Raw genomic sequence first — 10783 nt, 5'->3', positions numbered from 1 at the left:
AATTTAACAACACACCACAATACCAACGTTATTCACTGACATGAACAAGACAAAATTAGATGTTGTACTAAGCACATGGCTTAAAGGGGTCGTATAGTTTTAGTTGAGACCTAATTTCAAGTTTCTAATATTTTTTGGTGAGATAATGAGAAACCTCTTATGAAATATGAAAGACCATGTAATTCCATGAGGAATTCAACGTTTATTTGCTGAAAATTGGTTTTGAAATGGCTGAGATATCCAAAACAGAGCGATTCTAATAAAGTGTTGGACCCACCTTTTATTACGATCGCTTTGTTTTACTTTGTTTTTGGATGTTTCAGTCATTCCAAACCGGATATTCATCAAATAAACTTTGAATTCCTCTTAAAATGGTATGCTCTGTACTATTTCATAAGTGTTTTCTTCGTAACTCGCAAAAAGTTAAAAGCCCAATTCTCACCTCCACCAATACTGTACCATCCCTTTAAACACTACCAGGTCCATTGTCAAATGCCATTACTTTCAATATCCTTACACTCTACACAGCATGGCAGAAAGAGAGACAATGTTTATGGTACATGGCATTATATTTTTTTTGTGTTGTTATTTTCACAAATTTTGTAAGTCCACTGATATGTCCAAAATTAGCAACATACAGTGTACAGCTGTACCAGAATATTACTTTGGTATAGCATACAAGCACAATGTATATGGGTCATTCCATGAAGTTGGGTACACAAAGTGTGACATGAGGCTCAAAATTTCAAAACTAATGCAGAGCTTAGTTATTGTCATCTCAAGAAACATAGATACATGGAGTATATCAAACAAACTATTAGAAGTTTGAATCTTGCAGCGTAGCCACTACACATCATCACACATTCAAGATAACGCCACTTGTTTCACATGTAACAGGGACACCAACCTTCCAATTTGATCTGAAGAAAATCTGCTTTTTCTCTTAGTTTGCCACAAGATATTTATAAATCAAGAAATATTTGGAAAGTATGTTGTGACTCTTTCCACACCAGCAACAGCAAAAAATACCAATCGAAAGTTAAAAATTTTAAAATCCTACAACATTTTCTTATTAGAAAGGTCTGCAGACAGTTTTAGGGGTCAATTTTGAAATTCAATCTTAATGTAAATATATCTTTGAAATGCTGCACAACTAATACTGGAAACAGGGTGAAGTATAAGAGGACATGCTAATGCCTAAATAGGATCAGAAAATGAAAAGGTTAACAAATACAAAAAGACTCTATTTTCCCAAAACCTTGTTTGAGGTTTCACATGTAACGATTACACAAAGATTCCGGTGTCCTGTTACATGTGAAACACTGAAACATAGTCCTTTTTGTTAATATTCTTTGAAATGAAGCATGAATAATTCAGGAAATATGGTGAGCCATAGGGGGACATGCTAATGTTTATAAGATCAGAAAATAAATATGCAAAATGACATACAAAAATGACTACTTTGCCCAAAACTTCATTTACGGTTTCACATGTAACAATTACACAGATTTTCTGGTGTCCTGTTACATGTGAAACACTAAAATAGTGTCCTATTTGTTAATATTCTTTTAAATGTAGCATGAATAATAAAGGAAATAGAGTGAAGCATAAGAGGACAGGTTGATGTTTAAATAAGATCGGAGAGTAAAGATGCGGACATACAGAAAATGACTATTTGCCCAAACTTCATTTTAAGGTTTCACAGGTAACAATTACACAGAGATTATGGTGTCCTGTTACATGTGAAACAATAAATTTGTCTCTCGATTTATAAGACTTTCAACATTTTTAAATTTCAAGTAATGACTGAGAATAATTATATAAAGATATATATAAGAATTTTATTCTTATAATTATAATGTATTTGTCCCAAAGTTTATTTGGTGGTTTCACATGTAACAAAGACACCAAGATACCGGTGTCCCGTTACATGTGAAACACTAAAATAGTGTCCTATTTGTTAATATTCTTTTAAATGTAGCATGAATAATAAAGGAAATAGAGTGAAGCATAAGAGGACAGGTTAATGTTTAAATAAGATCGGAGAGTAAAGATGCGGACACATATACAAAATGACTATTTGCCCAAACTTCATTTTAAGGTTTCACATGTAACAATTACACAAAGATTCTGGTGTCCTGTTACATGTGAAACAATAAATTTGTCTTTCGATTTATCAGACATTTTTAAATTTCAAGTAATGACTGAGAATAATTATATAAAGATATATATAAGAATTTTATTCTTATAATCATAATGTATTTGTCCCAAAGTTTATTTGGTGGTTTCACATGTAACAAAGACACCAAGATACCGGCGTCCTGTTACACGTGAAACATCAAATTGCTAGTTTTACTCAAATAATGCATGTATCTCATTATTTTTGTTTGATTTTCTTCAAGAACAGCTTTTAATTGAACAAAAATAAGCAATCACATGGATAATTTTAATTAATTACAATCGTTTACCCTTCTTTGAAAGATTATCTTTCCTCCTACACAATGTACAGATTACAGAAAACTTGATGCATGTAGTCTGGGTAGGCTCAAATTTAATGTGCATGCCTATCACAATGACATATTGAACGACAGAATTATAATTTTATTCATTAATTCAAAATGAAATTCCCAATATCTTCAGATTTTGTTACAACTCATATTCACATTTTCTTGCATGTTACCTTACTAATATTTTTGGCACTCCAGTTCTTGTATTGGTTTATCAATGCGTTTTCAAGTTACAGTGACTTTTATATTTACATCCATATTCTTGCATGTACATTATATTGATACTATTTTATTACAATACTTTTAATTTTAGTCACATAGTGCCTGCATTTTGCTTTTGTTCAAGTTTTGAAGTTATTACAGGAATTCTAACTTTGAATTTCTTTGCCATCACCGTTGTGATGAACACTACATTTTTTAATACAGGGGAATCTTGTTATAAAGAACAGTAGAACACTGATCTGACGAACTCCACTACTACAATGTAATCTTTCTTGTCCCACTTCTTTGTATTCTTTTGTGTTACTAGTAGAACATATTTACAATATAACACACTAATTTATATGGTCTTAAGGACCTCACTATAATGAAGTTCCCTATACTCATAATACTTATGTATAATAGCCCTGATACTATCAAGGATTCAATACAGCAATCTAACTTTGATGGTCCCAAGAAATTTAAGAATCTTGTTCTCGGTTCCCCTGTATTGTTAACTTGTGTCATTCTATTTAGTATTAAAGTAATGTCACATAAAAACTTGATTTCTGATTAGCATACAAATATCAATTCTATTAAATGAATTAAAAATTAAGTTCCTAAACCATGAATTATAACAATATCTTGTTGATTTAAGATTTTCCTGTTTCTCATGAGTTGTCAACAGTTTTTTATATGAGCATGTGTGTTTGTTTTTCAATCAATGTTTTGATTCAGAATTCAAACTTCATTTTTCACATGAAAAATTCCAAATAACCCATACTTTCATTTGCATTTTGTTCTAGTTGAGGCCACATGCTACTAGCTCCTCAGCTGATGACTGCAGCGCAGTCCTGCACGTCTACACTAGTGCTGTAGTAAAAAGGTTAACAAAGCAGTAACCAAACCGTCTTTGGTCAAAATGGTTTGGGTTTGGATAACTGTTTTGATTCTCATTATGTTCTGAAAATATTATTACAAATAGAATTACGAGTAAAATTATCACTATAAATATTACCTGCAAAATAATGAAGGAATATGTACAACCTGTATAAAAATTTGTACATTATATGACCGAAACACAACCATATTTTTGAAGTAGGTTAACTGGGTTTTAAAATAACCGAATACTACAGCACTAAGACTCTACACTGAATGATGTGCAGGAGATCCTGGCCAGTAGTGCCTCATAACATAAAAGGATCGAAACAGCTTCGGCATTTGCTAATTTTAATATCTTTCATGGGAAGAATGAAAAAAGGCAAACATACAATGGAATGAGATACGGAAGGTGAATTTTCACCATTAAACATTGTATTTTATTCCTTACATATACTCTTCCAATAAAACATTTTAGAAAATTTGAAGAATGCCAAAGCTGTCCTGAGGCTGTTTTAATTCACATATACATGTTCCTGTTCTAAAATGCAGCATCCTGTCCTACTAATCCTATTCTTCAAGATTGATGAATGTGTCGATTCTAGTTGCCAGTGAACGAAAAGTGTTTTCTTCAAATCCAAGATGTCTTGAGGACACAGGAATTGGTGGAGAGGGGAAGATGGCAAAGATCCCAGTTCTCCGAATCCAGTCTTGCTCCGGTTTGTCTGGCCAAGAGTACTTGTTATCACCCTTATTGAGTAAGAAGTTGATATGTGCATCTTCTCCTTTCAGCTCCAGGACTTCTCCGACCCACCACGTCTTACCATATACAACGGCAACAAAATCCCCAGTTTGAAGGTCCTGAGTTTGGCGATAAGCTGTATATATGAATAAAGATAAAATATCTAAAATTATAAAGTAACAATGCTTTTGCAAAATAGAAGAAAACTGTCACCAATAGACAATTCTCAGATAACCAGTACTGCACGTAACATAATCAGTAAAAGGATCTCCAGTGATCTTTAATATGAAAGAAGACATACATCCTCCTGCATTCAGACATAGTTATTCTGAAAGAGAATTTTGATCCACAGAAAAACTCATTTGAACAGAATTGAACTGGTATGTCTCTCCATAAATCTTGTAACAGCCTCCCTAAATATGCATAAAGTGGAGGTGTGATTAACTTGTTGGGAAAAAAATATCCCTTCACATGTACATAATATATTGCATGTGCAATTGGGTATATTAACTTTAAACATAAATAACACAGACATTTTGGGACTAGAATTGGGTGCAGGTGAGCATGTGTCCCACGTGTGTGTTCATGCTGACTCCATGCTGTAAGTGCACGTGGATACATACGCATTGCAGTGGGTGAGGTCACTGAGGTGTTTAAGTGCACATCAGTATTTTGGTGTGGGTGGACTTAAGCGTTAAAAATGGGGACATTTGCAGGTGTGTGTTCATTTGTGAGGTATGTATAAATGTGTGTGTGTGCGCATGTGTTTGGGTTCATGCTGGTGGGGTTCCAATCCATGTGCGCTATGATTGTTAAAACCTAAATTGCCAAGAACATCAATACATGTGCAGGGACCAATTTCAATGATTAGAACAAGTAAAATCTTAAGTACATTTGTTAACATTATACCACTTGCCATTTTTTTCCTTTGTATATCAGAAAATTTGAAATGATTTCTATGCTTCAGTGCATGATAGTAAATTATTTGAATCTTGAATTGAACTTTGAAAGTTGAGATGTAAAAAATAATTTTTACAAACCTGTAACATGAACCCGAGTGCCAGCAGTAGATGGCGAGTGAGAAGTAGGGAGTTCCATGTGAAGCTGTGTGTCACACGTTGACGAGTGAGAGGTTTGGTCTTCAACATGAAGCTCAGTACCAGTAGACAGCAAGTTAGAAGTTGGGACTTCAACGGGAAGCTGTCTGTCAGACGTAGAAGGCGGGTGGGAAGTTGGAACACCTATGACCACGTTATCTGTGAAAGTTGAAGATTATACATAAAAAAGACCTTAATGGTAGACAATGACTTTTGCATGAAATTTGTCAGAATTAGTGGGAACACTACAGTATTCAAGCAGACAATATTGTGAAACCTCTGTGCAACTTTATTTATGGAGTTAAGTTGAAAACTATGATTCAAATTATTTTGGTATATTTATTATAAGGCCTTACATTTATTCTAGACTTAGTCTACCTTTTACAGACCTGTTTGATCGATTGATCATGTTCATGGTATATTTTATCACTAAAAATACAGCAAAAAGAAATAAGTGAATTCTTTACTATGACATTCGTATACCTACTGACATTATTATTTGGATTTTAAGTATTATATTACAGTCCCCGAACGATAAATGCACTGTTGTTGCTTGAATGCCGACTACACTACAACTGTTATCTTTTGAATTCTACACAACTTTTGATTTCGAAATTTCACAGATATTGCCCAAATACTAATATCTTTGGTTTCAAACAATGATTGGGGCATTTTGTGGGCTCTGCAAAAGGCATTGGCTACCTTAAATGTTTCATCCGAGGGACAAATAAACTGTTTTTCATATCGCCAAAATTAACTCCCTAATATAAAAAAGGGTTGAAGAAAACATAAACAGCGATATTACTGATTTGTACAAACCGGTAACATGCAGTTGTTTCACAGGTGAAGAGGAAGGGGAGGATTCGCTTTCCCAGTAATCATCTGCATCAGTCATGGAAGACGGGCCGTCAGCATCCAAGTCATCATCTGCAACAGTCATGGAAGACGGGTCTTCAGTATCACCTGTATCTGTAAAGAACACCTCACACTTACACAATTTTGCTGTTGTACCACTCTGTAACGAACAAAAACATTGGTCTATCCAAAGAAAAATATGTACAGATAGTGCGCACATATTTAACTCTGTAGTATAGAACAACATTTGGTCATCGTGGCAGCGTATGGCAAGACAATGGTGTAATGTGCAGCAGCAATTCATGAGTTATAAGTTTAAGAACATCTTTCAAAAACCCTGGACTTACAGAAATATATGTTAAAGGCATTGGTTAACAATGAATCCAGTTGAAAAAAATCTGAGCTACATGGTCCCACGTGCTACTAGTAAATCTGATATAGTGTAGAAATGAAGCCCTGCAAAAATTGCTGTGAAAATGATAATTTAAATACTACTGCAAAAATGTAAATTTGCAATGACTGTTTTACGATGCTCAAATTTCCCCATTGGCTATAGTGTTGAATAAACTGTTACTGAAATGGTTCATTCTTTATTCATAGAAATCTGGATAGTGAAGGCAGGATTTTCAAAACTTTTATATTCTTGGCCGTTTATTCATCCACTTGAACATTGTTACACTGCTTAGACATCGCAGTTGTACAATTTTTTAAATCGACCCACAATATTAACCACTGACTTTAAAACAACCAATGAATAAGATGGGTCTGTTTGAAAACTTTCTGCTTGGATCACAAATAACTAGCATTAGTCAATAATACTAAATGAATATATATATTGGCAACCTTCTAGGTAAATATTAAGGTTAATTTAGTTCTTACCATGAGATGTCTCAATCGTAGCAGCAAACAGCTTTTCACTTTTCCAGTCATCTACAGTCCCTCTGCTGTCACACTGCTGATTCCCGAGAACACAGCCTTTACAGAAACAAGACAGGTTCCTTGTCCACAGCCGTCCACTGCTTTCACCCTTTACACAGTGCAGTTGCCTGGTGCCCTTGATGGTCTGGACGTCCTTGTGATCTCTGTTGTGATTCATTTCCTCTACGAAGAACACTTTCCGTTGAAAGTGGAGACATTCGGCTTGGCTTGGTTGTATTGTCAATTCATCTTGGCAGAACTCATATACATCTTTTGCATTGTTCATTACTTTACGCCCAGAACTAATAGCTAATGAAGCTTGTCGTTTCACAACAGCCGTTTCCCCATCGCTCGGACCTTTCCCATGTCTGGCACCAAAATAGTGATGCTCTACTGGAACTTGGTAATGTTGCTGTGCAAGAGCAATGTCCTTGAATGGTCCTCTACTTTTGTATTGGGCTGCACATTGATCTGTAAATCTGATGATCTTGTCAATTTCCATGTTTTGCCGGAGATGCTGTACTGCCTGTGACATGAACTGGTGCACTGCATGATATGTATGTCGATTATCGCCTGTTATGAAGACGAGTGACTCCTGCATTGTCTCATCACATGTTGGACATCTGTGATAGCAAACAATAGGGTGGATTGTGACGTTTGTGTGATACCAATGTGCGCTTTGTATTTCGTCTTGGTACTTGCATACAAAGTTCTCTGCAAAGTCCAAGACCATGACGACCCAGTTGTTTGGCATGTCCTTGGTAAGTGTAGCAAACTGCTGAGATTGCCAAGACGCACTATGCAGATGCTTACTGATAGTGACCGTCTCCCCTTCAAGTTCCTCCAGACATTGAGATACTGTCCCGTCGTTGGTGACAATCTGTTGCTTGGTGATCGTCTTCCCATTCTCGTCCACTCTGACCCGAATCCATTTCTTCCATGTCATATGCTTAGGGCCGTGTTTTTCCACCAGCGGTCTCAGGTAAGATCTCAACAATTTGGGACCACATTCTTTGCATTTCCTCTCGGAGCAATGTCGCATGTACGTCTTCGCTCCTTCAGACTTGGGACACATTGTGACGCGATTCACTGAGTGAACGCCATCAAAGAAGGACTTCATTCCGTAACTGTGTGCTAAATTATTAATTGCTGTTGCCTTCAACTCAATATTTGTGCAGTATTCGCACAAACATGCCCTGAATTTGATTGATCCTTGGAGCTTTACATGATGTGGCCGGAGGCTGTAGAATGTTTTTGCACCTACTTTCATGTCTGGATTCTGTGATTTGAACTTCAAGAACAAAGCCGCCACTGACTGTTGAAGATATCGAATATTTTTCATGGTCTTCATGGATACCATTTTCTTATCAGGCAGGTCGATGGCTGATTCTTCGTAGAACGAGATGACTGCGCTTGCTACCTCTGGGGACAGCTTTCTCTTGTCGTGCATTTGCTTCTTCTTGCTTGCCGAGGAGATGATCTTGCGGCCCATCTGCAAGAGAGCCGATCCTTTTTTCTGAAGTCGGTACTTGCTCAAGATCTTTAGTGATGCAGCAATATTCCTTCTTTTTTCTAGGTCTTTCTTCTTCTTGCTCCTCTTTAGTCTGCCCATTTCCTCACTAATGCTTGATGTCAGGAGATTTTGGACTTCATGATGGGCATCCTCAAGGCCAGTGTGCATTCCTCTCTTCTTCAGTGCTGCACGCTTTTTTGGAGAGGACTTCTGAAATAGATCTATCATCGTAGAAACACACTTTTCTCGGTCTTGTGGCATAACTGCCCTTACTCTCTCCAAACTTTTTCTTCTAGCCGAAGAACTTCTCACGTCACATCCTGCAGATGAGAGTTTCTTGCGAGTGACTTCCAACTCCGCATGTTTCTGATCGAATGCCTCTGCAATTTCTTTCAAACGTTCCTCTTCTTTCTTTAGCTCTGCTTCTCGAGCCTTGAGCTTCTGCGATTCAATCCACATAAGCTTTTCTTTTTCTTTTTTCTGCTTGTATTTCTCTCGTCGCATTGCGTTGTATTGCTCATGTTCTTCTTTTGACATTGCTGCTCGTCTCTCTCGCTTCTTTCTTGCCTGTGCTTGTAATTTTTCTTTTTGCCTTTTGTCTTGAGCTCTGGTGCTAGGTGTTTGTTTCATTTTGTTTGATTGAAGCCGTAGTTGCTCCTCCTTTTTCTTTGCTCTCATTTTCCTCATTCGCAGAGCTGCAGTCGCATTACACCGCTTCTTTTGTTCTAGGAACTTTTCAGACTTTTCCTTCTCTTCAGTGGAGATATTTCTCTTCTTTAAGGTGGACTCCGCTAGGGACATTTCGATCCTCTGTAACTTGTTATATTCCGCAGCTTTTTTCAACAATTTTGTGTATTCTTGTGGGTTGTTGGCCTTCAACTTATGTCGCCACTTTGTTGTTCGGGAAGCAGCTTCATTACTGTTTACTAACTTTACTGTTGACTGTTTTTTTGAGGGCTTCCGGGCCTCCGAATCAATACTACATCGCAACCGAAGATGGAAAGGCTTTTTCTTAGCCATGTCTATCGGTGTTTAACCAGCCTGAACTTGAAGTAATCATAAGTTGGAAGGAGGGGGGGGGGGGGGGGGCTGTAGGGGGGAAAAGACAACATTAAAATTAAAATAAAATTAAAACTGAAATGTAGTTCAAATATGATTTGCAGATTACAATATATATTCTGGCAACCTTCTAGGTAAATATGAACACTACATTTTTTAATACAGGGGAATCTTGTTATAAAGAACAGTAGAACACTGATCTTTATATCGAGTTTCCACTGTACCTCAAATTTATATTGGGTTGTATATTAATGGCATTATTTGAATTGTATTTTGAAGGGTGCCCTCTGCGATTAAATGGTCATTTTTAAACTTAGAAACACTAGCGAAGTAAACTTCATGTGCAAATTTTGCCGTTTGTAAGATAGACAGAGACTAGTGTCATATTAGTAGTAACTTGTATGGTTGAGGGCCCCTAGTTTCGGTAAACTAGCGATTGTCAGCCTCCTTAGTGAAATATTTTATTTTCTAAATGACCTAAAATTTAGCTCAGAATGTGCTATAAATCCTGCATATTGACATCGTGTTGTCACACTCTCGATGAGGTCATCCCATACGGAAATATCGTCGAGAATAGCGTGCGACGTTCTTCTGCATGCGCCTGTCCTTGTGGAACCTTGTTCTCAGCAAACTATCTCACCAATAAATTACGTTTGGTTTATGTGGTGATAACTCAATAAGGAAGTCTTATACTACAGCAAGAGGTCATACCAAGCCCCAAGGAGGTACTAGGCAAGCGTAGTACCTCCTTGGTCATACTAGTCTAGACTCGATACTACTAAAGGGCGCTGATGTCGTCGTTTACCACCAGACTTCCATGTGTAATCAACTACATGTATTTACTTACATAAAAAGACACGAGTGGGACTAAAGATGCAATATCATTACGAATTACTTTACTCGCGCCGATTGTGGTTTTTTTTTTAATGAAATATTCTTCGAGGCTCTGCCCACACAATTTCGTTAACTGTGGGTATAATCTACGAAATATCGATCATAAAGTGTAATATAAGTA

General features: G+C 36.6%; 1 protein-coding gene across 1 annotated transcript; it reads right to left on the bottom strand.

Moving 5' to 3' along the window:
* Window positions 1-2266: 2266 nt before the first annotated feature.
* On the bottom strand, window positions 2267-9769 carry LOC139711095 (uncharacterized). Its single transcript, XM_071623011.1, has 4 exons — window positions 7158-9769; window positions 6243-6392; window positions 5367-5582; window positions 2267-4462 (listed from the first exon to the last, which is right to left on the bottom strand). The coding sequence occupies exons 1-4, from the start codon at window positions 9727-9729 to the stop codon at window positions 4155-4157; spliced, it is 3246 nt and encodes a 1081-aa protein (XP_071479112.1). The 5' UTR covers window positions 9730-9769; the 3' UTR covers window positions 2267-4154.
* Between the last annotated feature and the right edge of the window lie 1014 nt (window positions 9770-10783).

Source organism: Diadema antillarum, unplaced genomic scaffold (genome assembly GCF_040938485.1).
Source record: "Diadema antillarum isolate AM-2024a unplaced genomic scaffold, OU_Dant_1.0 seq00001609_RagTag, whole genome shotgun sequence".
NCBI lineage: Eukaryota > Metazoa > Echinodermata > Echinoidea > Diadematoida > Diadematidae > Diadema > Diadema antillarum.
This window is presented reverse-complemented; position numbering and strand designations above follow the sequence as displayed.

Excerpts from the sequence above, each read along its gene's own strand:
- LOC139711095 (XM_071623011.1), bottom strand. The coding sequence starts at position 9,729 with ATGGCTAAGAAAAAGCCTTTCCATCTTCGGTTGCGATGTAGTATTGAT. Across the intron at positions 6,393-7,157 it reads TACGATTGAGACATCTCATG|ATACAGGTGATACTGAAGAC; the intron begins GTAAGAACTAAA and ends TGTTCTTTACAG. Across the intron at positions 4,463-5,366 it reads CACTCGGGTTCATGTTACAG|CTTATCGCCAAACTCAGGAC; the intron begins GTTTGTAAAAAT and ends TCATATATACAG.